The 22,096-nt window shown below is 39.4% G+C and overlaps 1 protein-coding gene across 2 annotated transcripts; it reads right to left on the bottom strand.

The window, feature by feature from the left end:
- Positions 1-1,835: 1,835 nt before the first annotated feature.
- Positions 1,836-21,373, bottom strand: LOC121951121 (casein kinase I-like). 2 transcript variants are annotated; one of them, XM_042497347.1, is made up of 10 exons: positions 20,236-21,373; positions 19,907-19,976; positions 18,825-18,973; positions 18,489-18,723; positions 16,622-16,707; positions 16,399-16,483; positions 16,082-16,230; positions 14,845-14,925; positions 3,776-3,882; positions 1,836-2,777 (listed from the first exon to the last, which is right to left on the bottom strand). In XM_042497347.1, exons 1-10 carry the CDS (start codon positions 20,521-20,523, stop codon positions 2,723-2,725), a joined length of 1,305 nt encoding a protein of 434 aa, XP_042353281.1. In that variant the 5' UTR covers positions 20,524-21,373; the 3' UTR covers positions 1,836-2,722. The 2 variants fall into 2 exon arrangements, with proteins under 2 accessions (XP_042353281.1, XP_042353282.1); XM_042497348.1 differs by having other exon boundaries at positions 16,082-16,227; positions 20,236-20,435.
- Positions 21,374-22,096: the final 723 nt, after the last annotated feature.

Here is a 22,096-nt window from a genome sequence, read left to right as displayed (position 1 = left end):
TGACTTTTTTCTCGTTAATAATGAGTTTAATCTCGTAAATAATGACTTTTTTTCTCATTAATAATGACTTTTTTTCTCGTTAATAATGACTTTTTTCTCGTAACTAATGACTTTAATCTCGTAAATAATTAAAAAAAAATTTCCCTTAATGTGGCCCTAATCCTCCGTCGTAATACTTATCACTTATCACGCAGATATGATTATTTTTTATTTTTATTTTTATTTTACCCTTGCTGTTATCATTTAAGATACCTGACGTTTTGTACATGGCTATCAGATCAAAAAAAAAAAGTTTATGTCACTGTAAAAATCATGGTCGTTTTGGCCACATTAGCTTTTTGAAACCTGGATGGACATCGGTTTTCTTTTCTTTTACTGCAGTCAATATACATAAAAATTGTGCCATCTTGTGCCTTCTTCTTTGTATGACTTTATATTATGTGCTGTGGTGTATTTGTCTAGTGTGTCTTTTCTTTTTGTTGTCTCCTTGCACAGCTTGTTATCATGTTATCATGTTAATGTGCTGTGTGTTTGTTCTGACCTGCTGAGGGACCGCAGATGCGAATTCGCTCCAAATTATAATCTGGTACGGTGCATCAAACGGTAACATTTATGTTTGAAACTCTACATAGTCCGTTTTTACATAAAATGAAATAAATAAATATATATTTTTTATATTTACGCTCCATAAAGGATACTTAGGTAATGATGTGCTTATTTTCATCTTGTATCATTTTCAGCGTCACTAGTTACAGGGCTCTAGATGGCAGTGTCAGTCAGTTGGATTATAATAAAACATCTGGATAACCACTGGAAGGATGAATTCAACCCTTTTCTGGACAGCTGATGGCATTCATGTCTTTCCATAAATTGCTGTTTCATTATGTATTCCAGTAAAGCACTCACTAACAGCCGTTTCCAAAAAGGGCTGTGGCTTTCCCACTTAAATGGACAGTTTGGATCTTTTGAAGTGGGGTTAATTATCCAAAGTCAGTGTTTTACCCACAGTTGATGTCAGTCACCATTATCCCCGCATAAAGAAGCAGGCAGGAGTTCTGACACAAAAGCTGAGCTATGTACTGCTGTGGACAAGCAAAATGCATTTAAGGCACCTAAAACATGATACAGTTGAATTATATGCTATATTTTAATATTTTCACCCTATTTTTACCTTAATGTCAGACTGTAATTTCCGACGGAAAACTGAAGCCGTTCGGTCGCTCTCTTCAAAGCCAGACTCCACTGACAAAAAACAAAAACAGTCATTTTACTTCACAGAACACAGGAGCTGCTGGGGGGTGCCAACTGACATCATTTCTATGTAATACACTGAATATGGAAAAGTTCTTCATTAAACCTCACTGAACTATCCCCTGAAGCTCAGCAGACTCTTCAGCCTACAAACGCAAAATAATGAGAAAGGTACAAATACTCTAAGAAATCTGCACCCCATTTTATCCTAAAGAAATTTCCATTCTGGTAATTTGCAATTTGTGAGGGAACCGCAATCAAAACATGAAGCAACTAACAAGACTTTTCTCATAAAACTGAAGAATCAAGCCTTTCTCCGTCCCATGTAAGGGATGACCAAACTAAATAACACACTCCAACAAAGGCAATAACATCCCTAAAACACTGGAAAAAATGTTCATGATTCCCTTAAATAAAGATCAGCTTTTATTTTGTTTGGTGTTTTTTTTTTTAATGGAGTTATCCGACCTTCCGTCCTCCAACCCAGAGAGAAAGAGGGGGAAAAAAACAACAGAAAATTAAAAATACAAGTTTAAAAAAAAAAAAAAACATTTTGAGGAACACACTCCAAGCTACGAAAAACACAAACTTTTGGAACTCAAAAAGACAGAAAAAAAACACAGGTTCCAAAATGTAGACAGTCTTTTTTTTTTAGTTACAAATTAAAACAGGAGAAAGCATAGTTTTTCACATAAACATCTTATTCAACTTTTGATTCTGGTGGTTGTGAGGTTTTTTCCTCTGAGGGTGAATGTGTCTGAGAAGCACATAGAGCCCAGTCCGCTGCAGAAAATAGACAGAGCCCCTCACAGTGTACTTCCTTTGACCTGGGGGGAATAAAAACTTTATAGACTATATGTGAGAGCTGCATCTTTTTGTCCGTGAAGTCTGTTTCTGATGAGAACGCGTGCAGCGTGTCTGTGTATAGTTTGAGTGCCTGTGTGGTAGGACAGTCTCGATGCGTCTCGTCCTTTTGTTCTCCTCTCTTCGGTATCTCCTCAGAAATGTTCTTCTCTCTCCTCTGAACCAGTCAGTAAGGAACAAAAAAACAAAAATATAGAGAACCAGCCAGTCTGCCAAGTGATCCAGCTGAGTCCAGTCTGTAGGTTTGTCTTTTACAGTAAACTGTTTGTTTGTGGTCACGAGTTTCCAACAGCAGTTTGTGTTGATCCAGTTTCTGTTCAGTTTGTGACCATAAATACGTGAGGACTCCTCCGCTGGTTCAGCTAGTCCACAGTTAAAGCTCCGAGGTGGAACTTGTTACTGTGTCTTTGTGGTTCCAGAGCGTTAGAAACCAGTAGATCAGCTTTAGCTAAGCCACCCACGGTAAACTACAGGACCTCCAGCAGCAGAGGAGGAGGGTCAGAGGGGGACTGAGTGAGGAGCACAGAGAGGGCTATACGAAGAGGGCTAGAGGAAAAGAGAGAGAAAAAACAAAAGGAGAGCAAGGTTTCTCTCTTGTCTCTCGCTTTCATTTGTGTCTCTGGAGAGCTTTCCTCTTCCTCCTCTTGAAGAAACAGCAGCACCTGCAACACACACACACCGTCATTAACAGACTTCAGATACAGCTTTCTTTTTCATTCATTATTATCGATTTTAACCCTTCGGAGCTGTTTGGTGCATTTTAGGCACTTTTTGTTCTTCATTTTTCGATCATTTTGTCTGTGTTCATGCGTATGGCATATATTTTGGCAAGACTGTTTATCTTTGTTTATTATGTGAATTTCCAGCTCAGCTCCTACAATCTAAATCTAAATCTAAGTTTAAAATACACTGTGGTGACTGTTGTTACATTCATACTGTTAAGAACAAAAAAATGCACCACTGCAACCCATTTATACTGCAGTTTTTGATCCCACAGCCATCAAAGCATAAACACATGCACTATTATTTCTGGGTGTCATTCAGGGCTTTTACCTTGGAATTAGTCTATTTTACTTTCTTCCACCTGGTGACATCATTTTTTTTTTTTTACCATATTTGGCATATGGAGTAAATACATGCTATTTCCACTAGGTGCACTGTCACAATCAATGTTGCTGCTAATCAATGACATATCCCAGACTGTCATCATAATAATAAAAAATATTGAGTTTGCATGTATTATATTAAAAATATTTCATCTTTTTATGTTTATTTCAACTAAAACATAGTGGCATCATGACAAAAACCTGGCATTTAAAGGGTTAAAATTCTGAAAATTAATGAATATTTGATATTCATGATTAGGACTGATGATGGTTGAAAAATAAACTCAGTGAAAGTAGAAAACCATATTAATGTACAGTGTTTTTTATAGCCTGATTTTGAAACAAAGAACAGTTTTGTTTCCAAAGTGTATTTTAGACTGACTGTAGGAGCTGAGCTGGAAATTCTGAGATTAAACAAAGATAAACAATCTTGCCAAAATGTATGCCATATGCATGAACACAGAAAAAATCATCAAAAAATGAAAAGTGCGTGAAATGCGCCAAATAGTCCCTAAGGATTAACGTTGTGTGTGTGTGTGTGTGTGTGTCCTTACTTGGTGTCATCAGCCACTTCCACCTCTGCGTTGGCTGTGATGGGTGCGTTTGAGTGTCCTGCAGTCGGGTCGTCTGTATTCAGCTCCCCGTTGGTTGAACTCATCACCTGGAGATGAGATATCAAACACAAGAGGGGTGAGTGTAGGTGTACCAAAGCCCAGTCTTAGAGGGACAAATTATGAGACTTTCATTACGTCCACACTAAGGCGGATATATCTGAAAACGCTGTTTGTATGTGAAATGAATTCACAGGAGTATTTTCAGGTCATTTTGAAAGCTCTTTTTCTACACTGACACAACAAATCAATAGAAAAACAAATCAAAGACGTCTTCTTCCTTTAACTTGGCACTTAAAACCGAACAGAGAGACAAAAATCCACCTGCATCCTGCTCTTCATCCTCACAAAAGAGTTTTCAAATGTAGCCAGCTTAATGTGGACTTGGTCTGAACAGTCCAGAAGAGCTGTGGCATCCAGGGAAGCTTATCACATGTAGAGAAACAGCCATTGTCAACATTTACTCTACTGCCATGCAAAATAGCGGCACCTCTGCTTTATGACTTACAACAGAAAGCTATGACTACATTGGCCCTGAGATATATATATATATATATATATACATTTTACTTGACTCCTAACAGCAGCAGCTCTGACATCACATAAGCATTTCACCCATTTTTCCTTTTTAAGATTTCCAATCGCCTCAGAGCACATAACATGACTGTACTGTGTTTTTTAATCACATTTGCAAAATTATCTCAGTCTCACCTACTGAATGCCAATACCAAGGAGGCTCATGATGCTTTATAGTGATTTATAGTGCAGTTTATGTTCCTTGTGTTGTCAGTTGGGTTGTCCTTGATTTTGTGCAGGACTACATATAGAAATTAGTGACTTGCTAAATCTAGTGTAACCATCTTGTCATTATTCTATGAATAAATGACTGATGTCATTGCACACTGTCCCTTGATAAATAAATAAAATGAGAAATGAAAAGCTGTATTACAAGAGGCCATTTGGTGCTCCAATAGAAACTCACTAAAAAAAAGTGCCAATGCATCTGTCAATCAGCAGTGGAAGAACTGAGATCTTAACTTAGAATCAGCAATACTCCAGTGTGTAAGTAAAAATCTTAAATAGTAAAAAAGCATGAGCATCGAAATGTACATTAAACACCAAAGCTAATGTGCAAATGTCACTTATACTACCGAGTATCTTAGCAAAAATTTTAAAAAGACACTTCTATAAAACCTATGGGGTGTTAAAAAGCAGTATGTTTTGAAGATGGCATTATGGCAACAAAATCATTACTTTACTACTATCTACGCTCAGCGCTACTGTATTTCGGCATATTATGAATCTCATTAGGCAGGTTTCCACTGACCCCTAAGCTGCGCAAACTGAAATAGCAAATATAAACTATGCTTTATGGAAACATGAAAAAATTTTTAAAAAATCAAACAACCCAAACCTCCCATTTATCACAAATACGTTTTTCCGCTCACATGAGGTGGTATTTCAGGTGATTCGAAAAAGCCATATTTCTCAAATCTGCAATGGAAACACTTTTTGGGCTTTGTGCTTGTCAGCAGGAACTGGCTCCCTCAATAACACAAAAGGTGTTATTGGATCAAATAACTTCAAAAGTTGAGCAGATCATCTGGAAGTTTTGAATCCACAATTGAAAAAAAATACTAAAACGGTCAAAGAAGTGGACTGTTTTAGTGGATGGCTACACAGATCATTACATCTGTCCCACGGACAACATTTTGGGCCAAATACACAAGAAACGTCTGCTGGAAGAAGATCAGCTCCGCACTCAAGATTTCTGGTAAGAGGGCTATGATACAGTGCTGTTTATGGTTGCTAAGCAAACCTCAGATGCAACCTGCCTCTGTGCTGTTGAAAGTTGGCACAAAGTGGACATTGGAATAGCATTCAGCGCCCGACCTCGCGTTTTCCAGGTGGTTACAGATGTTACATGTGTACAGGCCCATAGCCTTTTCAGTGCTGTGTTTTGTAAATCTTTGTTTTTTTTAATAAGCCGATTTATCTTTGGCAATATTTTTGGACTAATGTTATTTGCATTTTCATACTTACTCAGACTCATTTTAATTCATAAAAAATCTTAATCTTCATCTTAATTGTGTATTTTTTGTTTTGGGCTGAACTGTCCCTTTAAGGTCAACTGACATACAGTTAGGTCCAGAAGTATTTGGACAATGAGAGAGTTTTTATTATTTTGCCTTTCCACATCACCGCAATGGATTTGAAATAAAACAATTAAGCTGTAATGCAAGTGTACACTTATCTTTATTTTAAGGGGTTTCACAAAAATATGCCATGTACCAATTAGCAATTACAGCCATTTAAATCATAGTACCTCCATTCTCAGGGGTTCAAAAGTATTTGGACAGTGTACGACAGTGTGGACATAACTTTAAATTTAACCATAAGTTTTAGTATTTAGATGAAAATCCTTTGCAGTCAATGACTGCCCAAAGTCTGCAGCCCATGGACATAACCAAAATTGTTTCCTCCCTGGAGGAAACAATTTGATGCTATGCCAGGCTTTCACTGCAGCCATCCTCAAGTGCTGTTTGTTTGTGCGTCTTTCTGCCTTCAATTTTGTTTTCAGTAACTGGAAAGCATGCTCTATTGGGTTGAGGTCAGGTGACTGACTTGGCCATTGGAGAATATTCCATTTTTTTTGCCTTCAAAAAATCTCGAGTTGCTTTTGCTGTATGTTTAGGGTCATTATCATTCTGCACCGTGAAGCACCGCCCTATCAGTTTTCTAGCATTTGGTTGAATATGAGCACAGAGTATAGCCCTAGATACCTCAGAATTCATCTCGCTACTTCTGTCAGCAGTCACATCATCAATGAACACTAGTGAGCCCGTTCCATTGGCAGCCATACAGGCCCATGCCATGACACTGCCTCCACCATGTTTGACACATGAAGTGGTGTGCTTTGGGTCATGAGCTTCTCCTTTCCTTCTCCATACTTTTCTCTTCTCATCATTCTGATATAAGTTTATTTTTGTTTCATCTGTCCAAAGAATCCAATTCCACAACATTTGAGGCTTTTTTAGATGTTTTCTGGCAAAGTCTAATCTGGCTTTTCGGTTCTTGGATGTAACCAGTGGTTTGCACCTTGTGGTAAATCCTCTGTATTTACATTCATGAAAGCGTCTCTTGACGGTAGATTTTGACAATGATGCGTCTACCGTCTCCAGAGTATTCCTGACCTCTGTTGATGTTGTGAAGGGGTTTTTCTTCACCAAGGAAAGGATTCTGCGATCATCCGCTTTCGTTGATTTTTGTGGTCTTCCAGGCCTTTTGATGTTGTTAAGCTCACCAGTGCTTTGTTTCTTTTTAAGAATATACCAAACTGTTGATTTAGCCACACTTAATTTGTGCTATCTCTCTTACAGTCTTGTGTTGTTCTGTCAGCCTAATGATGGCCTCCTTCATTTGCATAGAGATCTCCTTGGACTTCATATTGGTAGCTCCAGTCAAACTGCTGCCGAATGCCAAAACACTACCTAATATCAACTCCAGACCTTTTATATGCTTCATGTCATGTCTTGAGGTAACCAGGGAATGGACCACACCTGACCAATTAACTTTTTGTCAGTCAATTGTCCAAATACTTTTGATCCCTTGAAAATGATGGCATTCTGCTACAAATGGCTTAAGTCCTACATAGTAAATGCCATATTTTTGTGAAATATCTCAAAATAAAGCTTCAGGTCTACACTTCTATCAGGTATTGATTGTTTTATTTCAACTCCATTGTGGTTGTGTACAAATGCAAAATTATAAAAAAAACAAACTTTTGGACCTAACTGTAGGAGAACTACCCTGTGCCTCAGAATGCCTTAGTTCCTGATGTTTTGACATGGATTATATTATATGTAAATTCTTAATTAACATCCACTTTGCAACACCACATTTAACTCTGCACTGTGGTTGATCCTGTGCAAAGTCACTGCATGTTGCTCTAAGGACCACCAGTTCAAAACCATACAATTACATTAGCAACAGCATTGAACTACATTTGGAGACCTGGCTCTAGTGTGCATGCCACTAACCTGATGAAAGGCCAAATGTAATTTACTTTACCAAACTCCTTCATCACTTACAGAGATGATATATATATAATGGGTGCACTGGTTCTTATGATCTCAGCAAAAACTACCAGGTTAACTTATTCTAGTTGTTGCTACAAACACAGAATGAAACCCAGCCTCTTCCACAGGTCGTATGTTCATATGATGTCAAAGTAAAGTTATTGTGTTAGTCTGACTGAAACTGGACCTTTAAAATGCATGTAAACATGTTAGTCTGACTGAAATCGGTGTAAGTCGAATTTCTCGAAATCAGACGAACACAACCCATAATTTGACTGAAAGTCCAGCTATTCTGTCATGTAAACACCTCAGTCTGACTTTAACTGGACTAAATTATCTGCGTGTGCTCCTTGTCGCCACGCTGTCGTCCCTCTGTGATTAGGGATAGAGACTGTTCAATATACAGTATATGAGGGGAAGGGCTACTGCAAAACAGGTCAGGCATTAAAAAAATGTAAGCACTGATAAGGGACTTGTGTTTTTAAATTTGGCTTAGGTGAGGGACATACAGCTTATAAAGGTAGTATTTTATATATTTTTTAAAATAAAAAAAAAAGTCACACCCCAGTACAGTTCCTCAGCAATGTCCTGCTGTGAACAGGGCCGCAGCAAACATATTTTGACAAACTAAAGAATTCAACACAAGTTTAAGTGTTCACTATATTTGAATCTTGTCTCCGCTTTAGCTTCCACAACAGCTGATGGAGGCAGCGGTCTAGCAGCAGCTCCGCCTTTCAGTGAAGTAAAATGACTGTTTTCCTCACTGGAGTCTGGAGTTTTTGATATAACAGCTTCAAATCCCTGTCGGTAAGCGCTGTCTTACAGAAAGGTAAAGCAATGAAAATATTCTAAATATAGGGTAGGCTACACTTAAAATAATATTTTTTTAGTGGGCTTAAAACTAATCAATGTAGGCAGAGTTTGCTCCGTGTTGTTTGATTATATGTACATGACCAACTGTTTTCTACTACAAAGTTGTTGTAAATAAACAGGTGTGATTGTAATTCGGTCTATATCATAAAATAATAAAGGTCTACGGCAATTAGCTGAAAGAGGGCATATCTCCACCTGCCACAGAGGAGTCAGACATATTTCTGTCAATAAATGGATTCTCTCCCGGTGCTTGTATACTGGGACAAGGACAGTAGTCCAGTAAAATAACCTAATAGAACAATGACTGTAGTTCAACTAAACTGTGCATGTAAATGTACTGAGTGTCACTGACCAGCTCAAAAAAGAAGCCAACATCATGTGGTCTTTACAGTCTGCTCTGATAAAAGAGAAGCCAGGCCCCAACCCTCGGTCTCCTCAAAGAAAGTCTTCATTATCTTAATGTAAAAGAAGTGTAATATACTCTAACTCATACTGTACAAACCTAACATGGATGCATTAAGGTTTTTATTTGTAATTTCTATTACAATGGTCTCATGTGAGGGAATGATTGAGGTTGTGAGGAAACAGACTTTTGGTCAGCCCTGCTGTAAAGACAGAGATCATGCAGGCAGACAGATAGACAGTAAGGCAGACAGACAAGAAGCCAGCAGAGCTAACCCTTCCTCCCAGTACCTGGACGGACCCGCCCAGCCTATCAGCAGTGAGATGGGAGCCCAGCAGCTCTCGATTGGTCACTGGAGTGGGCTGCGACTCACTGCCTTTCCCCTCTGGAGACTAGAGGAGACAGGGAGCCGATCGCAGGGAGACGAGAAAGGGGGAGGAGAAGGAGAAGGAGGAGATGGAGGTGATGGAGAAGGGAAAAGGTGAGAAGCACGAGTGAAATGGAAGAGGAGGATCACCATGGTAAGAGGAAGGGACAGGGTGGAACAGAGAGAAAAGGAGAAGGGAAAGCAGTAAGGCGAGGGAGAAGGTGGGTAGACGAGCAGATGGAGGATAGGAGTGGCGAGGTGAGGAGAAAGAAGAATGAGGAAAGAGTGAAAAAGGAAAGAAAAAAGACACAGTGAGTTCAGAGTCAGTATTTGCTGGAGGAGCAACAGGAGAGTGAGCACTCAAGTGTGCAGTACAGTGAGAGTGCACAGGAGTGTGCGCACGTTTGGAAGCCCCATGCAAAAGAGGAAGGAGGCGTCTATTTTCTGTTGCCTTCACATCACCTGCCTCAAACCTGTTTTGGGGATTATGAACACAGTGCAAACTAACTACTGCCTCTGTAAATCTAGACTGATGTGCATTTTTTTGTACGTATAAAAGACAGGCTGGACTATACAGACTCCTCACCATGAAATATGCAAAGATACTGGCTGGAAACCGGGTACAGAAGGGATTATAAGTGTCAGGTCAATAAGTATTCAAAGGCAGAAAAAAAATCAGAATTACTATCATGCAGTTTCATGCCTCTGCGCACCAGTCAAGTTGCACTCACAGTTTAATTCTGTATCTGTGAAAACATAAATGCTTCACACACATCTTTCCCCCGACAGCACAGACGATCCATACAGCCAGCACAGTGTCACCAATTCAGTACCTGACCAAATGTCTCATGGTGTTTTCTTAAATGATTGTGTTGTTAACTCTACGGCTCGCTTTAGTATTACACACACTTACACCGCTCTGAGCACAAAATGCGCTTTTTAAAATCAAGTTCTATAAAATATTACACATCAATATGATTTTCTACTTTAATCAAATTAATATTATTCACCAACATTAGTCCTAAATGTTAAATATTCATTAATTTTCAGAATTTGAACACTTAAAATGCCAGGTTTTTGGCATGATGCCACTATGTTTTAAATTTTTTCAGCAACATTGACTGTGACAGTGCACCTTGTGGAAATAGCATGTATTTTCTCAATATGCCAAATATGTTAAACATTACATCATCAGGTGAAAAAAAATGAAAAATTCTAAGGCAAAAGCCCAGAATGACACCCAGAAATAATAACGCATGTTTTAATATGTGATGGCTGTGGGATCAAAGATGGCAGTTTGAATGGGTTTCAATGGTGATTTTTTTGCAGTTAATAGTCCAAATGTAACAATTTGGTTTACACAGTGTATTTCAGACTTATTGTAGGAGCTGAGCTGGAAACTCCAAGATTTAACAAAAATACACAATATTGCCAAAATGTATGCCATATGCATGAACACAGCCAAAATGATCAGTAAATTATGAATGAAAAGCATGTAAAATGCACCAAACATACCCTAAGCTTGTGGAGGCATAAAAATATAAGGAAACTCTTGTTAAATGGCTGTTTATCCAGAAAAACATGTATGTTGAGTATATTAATCTGCAGAGTGTGCAGAGTGTTGCATGCCGCAAATATTCCACATTCCAAAATGCTGAACGTGGTTTGACAGTAGTTAAAGTTTGGAGCAGCACACCACATAGCTTGTGCAATCTTGTTTTTATCATTTTAGAAATATTTCAAAAATAATGATCTATCTTTATTTAAAGACACAAAAAACATTTCACACGCCTTCCTCTCATCAAGTTTGGATAAATACAAAATACAAAGCATTGTGCCTCTTTTCCTCTCCTCACAGACTATTTACCTGAAACTCAAATGTGACTGGTCAACACTACTTGGACTCACACTTCTACTTGAAATTATAACTACAAACAAAAACTAGAATCCTTCCAATACCACAATTTGGTATCATTGCCTACAGATTCATTCACATGCTGATATGTTCATAAAGATTGGGCCCGACTTGCTCTTTTTTGGTTTTCAATCAGCAACAGTTGTGTACAGTACCTGGTACTTTTTTTGGTATCATCTCAGCCGAAGTTTCAAAAAAGCTGAGCCGATACTTAAGGGTGGAGTTAAAACAGCGCAGACCTGGGGTGGCCTCTAGCTCACCTGCTAGAGTGTGCCCCATATATGCTGAGGCCTTTGCAGCAGCCCAGGTTCGATTCCAGCCTGTGGCCCTTTGCTGCGAGTCACTCCCTTCTCTCTCCCACATTTCCTGTCATTCTATAGCTGTCCTATCAATCTGGGCTGCATCTAACCATTATTTTTTATCTATTAATCTATCGATTCTTTTTGTGATTAATTGATTAATTTATCAATTATTTTTTTTATTGATCTAACTATTATTTTTTTTATTACTCGATTAATATAACAACAAATTTACAGAAAATAACATTTTAAAACTTGTCTTACACTGCAGGGCATCATTCCCAAACAAAAACCAGCCCAGTCTTAACTGGTAATCTGTGTTTTACAGCCTGATATAAAGTCTCTCCGAAATAAAATGAATGCAAGAGCTTGTTCCAAGGAAAAGGTATGTAGAGCAATCTACATTTAGCAATTAAACAGCAAAATTAAAACAATGTAAAATTCAAGTCACTTAACAAAACAGTTACTCTTTGATAAAGTAACAAACCTGAAATCTCGCAGTCCAACAAAACATCTTACAGTAAAATTAGTGCAATTTGAATAACAGTATAACTTTTCTCTAACATAAATAATAATAACCAGTACATTCTTTCTGCATCAGAATAGTCCAGCCTTAACTGGGCCTTCAGGCATATCACTGCCTGCTGATATGAGTGCTGTATTTGCATAATTACAAGCACATATTCCACTTATTTATGAAGTTGTAAAAGCTACTGCACAGCTGACAACCCCATCCTGTAAATGTTTCAAAATAAAATGCATTGTATCAGCAACTGATGGCATTCTGTTCAGACACACAGCCAGAGGGTTTTTGTTTTGAAAGGGAAGCAAGGAAGTTGAGGTAAAACAAACATGACAGAGTAACTTTAAAGTGCGGTACAAAGTGGTATAAAGTCAACAACGCGAGCTTCACGCGTAAAAACAGCGAGCCACCGTTTCTGTAGATGTGCTGCAGCTGACGCGCAGCTCAGACGCGCCTGACGGGCGCTGCTCGGGCGAGCAGTGTGCACGCTCTTACTAGATACACGAGCACCGAGACAAAAAAAAAACACGCTCGGCGCTGCTCACGCTCTCATGACACGGGCTGTGTGAAACGGTGCGACGCATCGACGCACGTTACATGAATCGACGTATTCACGTAATCGGTCACGTCGATTACGTCGACGCGTCGCCCCAGCCCTACTATCAATAAAATAACCTGTAAAATACTGATAAGTTGGTGAGAATCATCACTAGTGTGACACAAGACATCCTGCATAAACCCGCAATTTTAAATAGCTGTGCTTCCATCAATAGCGACTACAATTTTTGATTCACTTGACCCAAATTTAATAAACGGCAAACAGCAAAATTACGTAGTACACTATGCTGCACAATTGACAGTGCAGACCTCCATTCGTTTGACTGTTGAGAAAAAGAATCAGCAAGTGCATCAAAGAAGTTGTCACTGAAGTTTCACATGGTGCTGCTGACAGTCTCCTGAGAATCCCACCTACACTGAGGGGCACAATCCACAGTGGAAACAAGACAGAGAAAAGCACCTTGTTCTAAACATGAGCTGAGTTGAACTGAACCAAACCATGCAGTGGAAGTGGCACTTGACATAAGAGTGCAGTAATGTTATTAAAACTTAAGCACTTTCCTTAACCAATTATTGGTAAAATTAACAATCAATTCATTATTTGGAAAACGTTAAAACTTTGCTCATTTTAAACAATAACAAATGTATTTTTTCCTTAATCAAAGCTCAAAGCATCATATTGCATTTACTTTGAGGTCACTGCAAAGCCTTTTGATTAATAAATTACATTTCACAAATTGGAATAAATTCTTAACAACCAATTAATCAATCATCAATTAATCTTCATCACACTGTGTGCGAAAACACAACAGATGACATAAAAGACTAACATAACTGCCTACAGCTTTGCCTCGAGAAAAAAAAAAAGAAAAGTGTTATGTATCTGCAGGCAGAGTCCGAAATTAACACCCGCCAAGCACCAAATGTGGACAGATTACAGTTTGGTGTGGAAATCTCAGAAGAATGTCTGCCACACTGGCATGTAAATGTTTGTACCAAAATAGTTGTGTAATCAAGAAATAAATAAATACATTTATGCTGAGGGTCTGTATGGCATTTTGGTGTTATTGACTGTCACACTCCTTCTGTCCTCTACTGTTTGTCTGTCAGGGACGGCTTTGACACACAGTAACAGGAACTTCATGATGCATTCAGGTGCACCTCGAAAACTCAATAATCTATACTCAAGTGGCCTTGAAGGTTCCTTAAAATGGGAGAGCATAGAGAGCTCCGCCTGCTTGACGCTTGTGTGGAAAACACTGATCTGTGGCTTTTTTGGTGGGTATACAGTAAAGTATAGCCCTGCCCAGAGGTGGCTGCATGCTGTAAATTGTCCACAAAGGGCTTAGTGATGCTTTGGATACTGTGGAAATGAAATCCACTCGGTCTGACAACAGCTGCCACCCTCCCTGAAGCAAACCAACTTCTCACAGCCACCTGCTGACTCTACAAGGGGCAACCGACACTCATTGTTCCCCAACCTCCTCTGTTATCAGTGTTAAAAATCATTACTGTCTACTGTGACTTAATTATGTAAAATGGTAAAACATGACAAAGGCCAACCAATACTTTACACAAGAGTACAACTTTACAATTAACTACCGAGGTACAAAAAATATTAAACCTAATAAGGACATCCTTCTTGTATTTTGTTTTTTGACAAAGAAACCAAGCAAGTTAATCCTGCAACATGACCAACCAGCAGAAGGAGCTACCAAGACAGAGACAAGAGCAGAGGGAGCAGCACTGTGACAGAGAGCTGCTGTGTGTGTGTGTGTGTGTGTGTGTCACATACATTGAGTAAAACACAGGATGAGTTTTTCATTTGACATACACATACATATATAGTACATTGACTTATACAAATATGCAGGTTTTAGGCTTATACTGACAGTTTGGCATATATTGACAGAATCTATTCCAAATATTTAGACTCGACTAAAGATCACATGAACACTGACATGTTGCATATTAGTTCAGGATGAGTGTGTGTACCTGGTTTTTGGTCTGCGGTGCTTTCTCTCTGTTGCTCGTCTGAAGTGGAGTCTCACTGGCCACTGGACCAATAGGAGTGGGCTAATAAGACAGAGAGTGGGGTCAACATGGGATACAAGTAAGGACAAACACAGTCAGTTACATTTTGTTATGTGGACTTGATTACTGATCTCATGGATAAGTCCCCTTTTTAATTGAATGTGTATTACTAGTAATCAAACAGTTCAGTTCAACTGTCAGTCACCTCGGGCAAATTTAAGCTAAACCTCCAAAAAAAATGGCCAAACAAAAGGTGGGCTTTGAAAACAGAAGCTTTCTAGACAGGTGGGAGGCAGAGTATCTGTTCGAAAATATAAAGGACAGACCTGGTTTCATTGAAGAAAATTAATATTATTTTTTGGTTGTTTTGTTGTTGGCCTGTGAAAAAAGGTTTCCATTGAAAATGAACTCAAAAGGTTACATATAGAGAGAGGGACATAAGAATTATTTTGTTTTATTTTATTTATTTAAATAAAAATAAGAAACAAATGCCACTGATATGTCTTTTATTTGAAATTTGATTTCTCTTGTGTTTATAATATTAATAAGGTTTGCTTGTTCGAGATTCAACGTTTAAGCAAAACTTAAGTTTGTTTCCCTGTGAAAAAGTTCATCATTATATATCTGAAGAGAAGGGATAACATGCTAAACTGTAGTCAGTTCTTCAATAAATATCAAGTCTGGCCCGTGACTTTGTCACAGTTTTTAATTTTGGCCCACTGTGTATCTGAGTTTGACACCCCTGCCCGTGCTCAAGGGGGGAATGAATAGTAAAAACAAAATATACAATAAAAAAATAACAACATTAGTATTGGTTTTTCAATTCTTGGTATTTTAAACAACGGTATAGGTCCAGAATTTACAAATCGGTGCATCCCTAATTGTTATTATACTAAATGTTGTAGCATCGTGTACCACTTAAATTTCAAACCTTGCTGGTGAACTCAAAACTCACATCATTTTAACTTCCACAGTTTACAAAGGAACTTCAACATGGAGAAGGAAGTATCTCTGACTTTCGGAAGTTAAGAGAAATCAATATTGTGACTATCAGTTCCTGTTTGCACAGTAGATCATATGATTTTAAGTCACAGTTGAACTGACTTCTCAGCATTGACCCTGCCCTAAACCCAGAAGCAAGTTCAGCTCAGACAGCTTTTTGTGTGTGTGCAGCACAATACAGCCCCTCCACACTAACCAGTGGCTTTCCAGTCCAGTCGTACTGGTAGTCAAAGATGTATCCGTTTCTGTCAAAGAGGTCTGTGAAGAGTTTCCTCAGGTAGTCATAATCTGGCTTCTCGAAGAAGTCCAGCCGACGCACGTACCGCAGGTAGGTGGCCATCTCTTCTGTTGCATACACACAGGCACACAAACACACACACACAAGCATCGAACCCACGCACGCACAGATACACATACACAGAGACACACAAGATCTGATCAACATATGCTAGCCTGATCAGATAAGCAACAGCTGCACAGAAACACTTTTTGTAGAAGTGTGTGTATACAAACCTGGGAAGCTTTCACAGAGGACCTCTATTGGTGTGTCTCTCTTTGTGTCTCCGATCTTCTGATAACGTTCTTTCAGGGTGTCGGCCTAAAGAAGACAGACATGGAGGAATTCATTCATAACAGGGGATGGAAAAAAACAGGAAGACAGAGGTGATGAAGGTGGAAAAAACCCAAATGACTGGACTGATGAACATGTTGCATGGCTGGTCAACTGCATCCTCACCTTGAGTCCCTGCCATGGTAGGCTGCCTCGCAGAAAGTACATGAACATGTGGCCGAGAGCTTCCAGGTCATCCCGCCTGCTTTGCTCTGAAACACAGAATAAGTAGAATAACCACCACTCCACAAACCTGTCAAGTTGCAGTTAATATCCATGTCTGTCCAAACTCATATGTAGCCATAAAAGTTGACAATGCCTAAAATATAGATGTTGCTGAAAAGAAACTTCAAATTCTTAAAGTTTTACACACACCTTCCCCATGGCAGCACAGAAAGTCTCTACAATCAGCACAATACCAAGGTGTACACCCAAGATTAGTGCCACCAATTCCATATATGACCAAATGTCTCCCCTTCTGTTCTTGAGTTAAGATGTTCCATAAAAGTGTTTTTGCAGAATATTATGATGTCACATAAAAGTTAACCTTTGAGTTTTTGAAAAGAAAAAATAGAAAAATCTCATAACTTCATCATTTTATTCTATTAGACATTTGTGCAAAATTTTGTCATAACTAACATAAGTTCTTAAGTTATGGCTAAAAATGTGATTTCGAGCGTCACAGTGACCTTTGACCACTAAAATCTAATCAGTTCATCTATGATTCCAAATTGCACCAAATTGGAAAAAATCTACTTGGAAAAAAGTAGGGAAGGACATACAACCCAGCGCAGAAACACAACAACAAAAACTAATCTTGACTCTTTATCATAACAAATGTAACCTCTCATTCCAAAGAATTCAAGTGCTCTTGTGGTATAAGAAAGTAAAAATATGGGGCGTTGGCGGCTCAGTAGATAGAGCAGGCACCCCATGTATAGAGGCTTAGCCCTCACTGCAGCGGTGGCAGGTACGCCTCGGCCCTTTGACGCATGTTGTCTCTCCCCCTTTCACATGTACATTCTGTCCTATCAAATAAAGGTGAAAAAAAGCCCAAACTATATCTTGAAAGGAAACACAAAAAAAAGAAAGTAAAAATATTTTTTTACACGAATTTCATGATGTAAAGTCCACATTCTAAACTCCAAACTGTTCGACTCTATGTATATATGTCAGTGCTGGCCTTGCAAGGCTCAGGGTGGATTTAAATCATTAGATGGCGTTGGTGCTATATTTCGACCTATTTGATAAATTTGGCTAGAAATGTCAATATTTACACCAGCACTTGTGTGTTTCATCACACTACAGTCATGTCATTCAGCTGACAGCTGAATAACCTTTTTAGTTTGCTGTACCCAGTTTAACAGCCTATAGTTTTGATCCACTTATCTTTTCAGTTATTTGTTCATCAAATAAATCAAACATTTTCTGATTTTGGCTTCTTAAATAGAAAAACAAAAATAAATACAAAAAGCTCTGACAATTTTTTTCTGTCTTTGGCCTTTGTAATGCGCCTCTTTCTTGCTACTGTTTCTGCCTCAACCTCTTCTCTCTCCTTCACACGGGGACAGCTGGCATGTACTGTTTCATTGTTTACTGATGCCTGTGACACACATTGGGCACACTGTAAAGACAGGAAACAGTGTAGATAACAGGTGCTGTTCCTCCTAGCAGATGTGACAAAACTGCAGCTTTTGTGGAGAGTTAACGCGCATCGAGATGCCCCTGATGTGTGGGACTTTCCAGAGAAAAGAACACACACTGACTTGATGCAGATTCTACTACACTCATCAGAATAGTTGTATGTAGTTGTAACCATCTAACTAAAGGCAGAGTCAACATAAGAAAATGTAGAAAGCATTTTCTCATTAAAGTGAAAATACCAAAAAATCAAAAATGAAATGAGCTGAGGTTCTGTTAATGCTCCTACAGGGCTTAAGACGTCTATGGCTGAAGGGGAGGAATGGATGTATAGCACGAGGGAGCAGCTCACCTTTCCCCAGATGTGTATTGATGCTCATATATCTAGCAGTTCCAGTCAGACTTTTGTGTTCTCTGTATGGGATGTGTTTTTTGGTCTCTGGGTCTATGTATTCTTTCGCCAGGCCAAAGTCTATGATGTGGATGGTGTGTTGTCGTTTGGAGCCAGGTCGGCCCACCAGGAAGTTCTCCGGCTTCACGTCTCGATAGATCAAGCTTCTGGTATGGACAAACTCCATACGGGTTATCTAAAAGAAAGGACATAGAGAAAAAGGCTGAGCTAAGTAATCCAACAATGACAGTGTTTTTGAAATTTAAAAAAAATGAGGCTTTTATGTGTTTGTCTTACCAGTTGAATAGCTATCATGAGTACAGTCTTTAGAGAGAAGGTTCGGTCACAGAGGTCAAACAGATCTTCTAAGCTGGGACCCAGCAGCTCCAGAACCATTGCATTGTATTTACCACACGGTCCAAAGTAAAACACCTGGGGGACGCCCTCTGGATGGACAGAAAGAGACAGAGGAGGCTAATTTATGTAGAGAAACCAGACAGTGATCGAATATCGACCATCACTGCATTCATTATGAGACATACGTAACTGCAGTTCCTACAGACGGTGGACGAACTGTGCAGAGAGGACTGAGAGCAGCTGAAGGCCACCATGCTGAATTTTATCCTGATACACTCAGCACGCAGTACCACACTGAGCTCAACATCAAGTTTATGGTACAGATATCCTTCAACAGCAATAGAAGTCTCAAGTCAAGACCAACAAGTCCCACATGAAGTCCAAGTTCTTAGCTTCAGGTCAAAAACAAGTCATTGTGTTCCTTACATCAAAATAGGCTGTAAAAAATGAAGTGTAAACTCTGCTGTGCAGACACAAAGGACTTAAGCTGCTGCTCTGCTAACTTGTTGATTTCACTACACAACACACATTATCCCAGTTTAGACCCAGCATCAGCATGCAAATTGGGTGATCTGATCACAACTGGTTGAATGATTGGATTGGAAATGCATGAGAAAAGGTAAAATATTCCCTGAGAGGCTCATCTGCCAGTTTTTGCAAAAGATGACAGCCTATCATTTCTTATGTAAATACTTTAACCTCTCTGGGCCCCATCTGATTCTCACTGCAACTTATTTCTTGGAGTAGGCATCTTGACTGTCTTTCCTATGGTGTTTTTCTCCCTGTTCATAAAAAAAAAGGGTTTTGCTGGCGCCAAGGCATAACGAGCATTTTAAATGGCACAACAATTTGCAGAAAATGAAGAGATTATGGCAGTTCTCTTTGAGAAGTTATGCTAAAGAACACAATTCAGAAAGTCTATACTTTTTAGTTGGCATTGGTGGTTATGGTCCAAACCCCTCCATGAAAACTCATCTGTTTCTCACAGTACAAAGCCTGACAAAGGAGGCAGTAGTTCTCACCTGAACTTCCCAGCTGTTTGTAGAAGCGATATTCTAGATGAAGCTGGGGCGCCCGCGACTTGATGGGCTCCTACAAAGGAAGATTATGTTGGAATTACAGTAAATCTTTGTCATAAATCAGAGGTAGTAAAATTCACAAAATACAGCACATACTTCTTTGACAATACTGTCAAATAAATACAGATGTACAATGTGACAGACTTCTGTCCTTTTTAACTGCAAATAATTTTATTCAGCGATATGGACTAATGATTGTCCTTCCCACTAGTCCACAAAGTCCATGTGCTGTTCTACAATACTACAGATATATACAGAGAAATTATGTTTACCAGTTTGATGGCCACATATTCATTGGTGTAGAGGTTCTTTCCAAGTCGCAGCTCTCCAAAGTTCCCACAGCCGATCTTCTTACCGACCCGGAAGTTTGGTCCAACCATCAGAACCCCGGAGTTGGAGCTGGCACCTCGGCCACCATGCCCTGATCGACTTCCTGTTTTTCCAGGCATCCTCTTCCCCTCCTCTGTCTCCGCCTTCCCTCCACCTCCACCACCACCTCCTCCTCCACCACCACCTCCACCTCCACCTCCTCCCCCTACTCCTCGCTTGTCAAAGTCCATCAGTTTGTGGTAGCCTGGCCTCTCCACGGTTAAGCCGATTCCATGCAACCGAAACAACTACCAAAACAACTGCCTGGCGGCTTGACTGTCAGACGTTTGAGTGGTCTCCGCTGGGCCAAAATGTGAATCAAATTGGGCTTGGGGTTTGAATTTAAAGAGGGCAGGGACTGAGCTGGACTGGGACAGATGTGAGAAAGGAAAGAAAAGAAGCAGAAATCATAAAGGACTAGAGAGTAGGCAGCGCTAAATAGTTCTTAGTGTTATAAAAAAGTGATGGGGCTGATGAGAATGACAAAAAGCACAAGCTGATGATTGGGTGGACAGATGACTAAATGACAGAAATTAAAAGATGACGGGGTAAGAGGGCACCACTACCAGCTGGTTTATACCCCCTTGTAGGGGCCAGAGATGGCGATGAAGGGGGAGAGGATAATGGCCTGATCAGTCACCATACACGGCTAGCCATATGCTAACATGCTACATGAGACTGGGAAGCTATGCTAGCTTCAGGCTCAGACATACCAGTCCACCATGACAACAGCCTACTGGTAGCACAACACCCATGCACCCAATCCCAGTGCACTTTGACAGCAGCTGAGTTTGGTTTGAATTTAGCAGAAAACTAGCTCAGAGGTCCAACTTTTTTTTACATCTGACCACTGGGTATGACTAAATACTCTGGGCGTGATTTATTGCCATAGGTCTTATTTGTTTATAAAGCACTTGTACTTATCCACTGTTACACAGAAGGTTGGTCCCCTAAAACAGCAGGTAAAGTTTTGGCCTTTGGGTTTGACGAATGCTGTGTCCCAGAGTTTCAACGCACCACCTAAAAAGACATATGGAAAATAAGATTAGATTAGATTCAAATGACTTGATGAAAGCTCAACCATATTTCAATATTTGACCCTTAGGGACTGTTTGATGCATTTTACGTGCTTTTCATTCTTCATTTTTTGATCATTTTGTCTGTGTTCATGCATATGGCATACATTTAGGCAAGACTGTGTATTTTCATTTAATCTTGGAATTTTCAGCTCAGCTCCAACAGGCTCCAACTAAGCTGTTACATTCATACCGTTAAGTGCAAAAAATGCTCCATTGAAACCGATTCAAATTGCAATTTTTGATCCCACAGCCATCTAAGCAGAAAAGCAGAAAACAATCAATGAAAGTAGAAAATAATATTAATGTCTAATATTTTTAAAGCTTGATTTTGAAAAGCGCATTTTGTGCACAGAGCAGTACAAGTGTATGTAATATTAAAGCAGACACAAAGGGTTAATCACAGTGCCTTCAGGCAACACAGAGCCATCATTTAAGTTTAAATATACACATATCTTTTAAAATTGATCACAGCACCCAACTGACAGTATTTAGCCTTTCTGACAGAAAACCAAGATGGTCAAATGAACTGCACTTGTTACAGCGCTTTTCTAGTGTTCTGACCACTCACACTGTGCTTTTACACTGCATGTCACATTCACACACTGGTAGCCGAGGCTACCGTACAAGGTGCCACCTGCTACTCAGTAACCATTTTTACTCACTCACACTCCAATGGCACAGCATC

Source organism: Plectropomus leopardus, chromosome 12, assembly GCF_008729295.1.
Source record: "Plectropomus leopardus isolate mb chromosome 12, YSFRI_Pleo_2.0, whole genome shotgun sequence".
NCBI lineage: Eukaryota > Metazoa > Chordata > Actinopteri > Perciformes > Serranidae > Plectropomus > Plectropomus leopardus.
Note: the sequence above shows the minus strand (reverse complement) of the source record. Positions and strands in the feature narration are given on the sequence as shown.

Excerpts from the sequence above, each read along its gene's own strand:
- LOC121951121 (XM_042497347.1), bottom strand. The coding sequence starts at position 20,523 with ATGGACTTTGACAAGCGAGGAGTAGGGGGAGGAGGTGGAGGTGGAGGT. Across the intron at positions 19,977-20,235 it reads AATATGTGGCCATCAAACTG|GAGCCCATCAAGTCGCGGGC; the intron begins GTAAACATAATT and ends CTTCCTTTGTAG. Across the intron at positions 16,231-16,398 it reads CCTCTGTGAAAGCTTCCCAG|AAGAGATGGCCACCTACCTG; the intron begins GTTTGTATACAC and ends TGTATGCAACAG.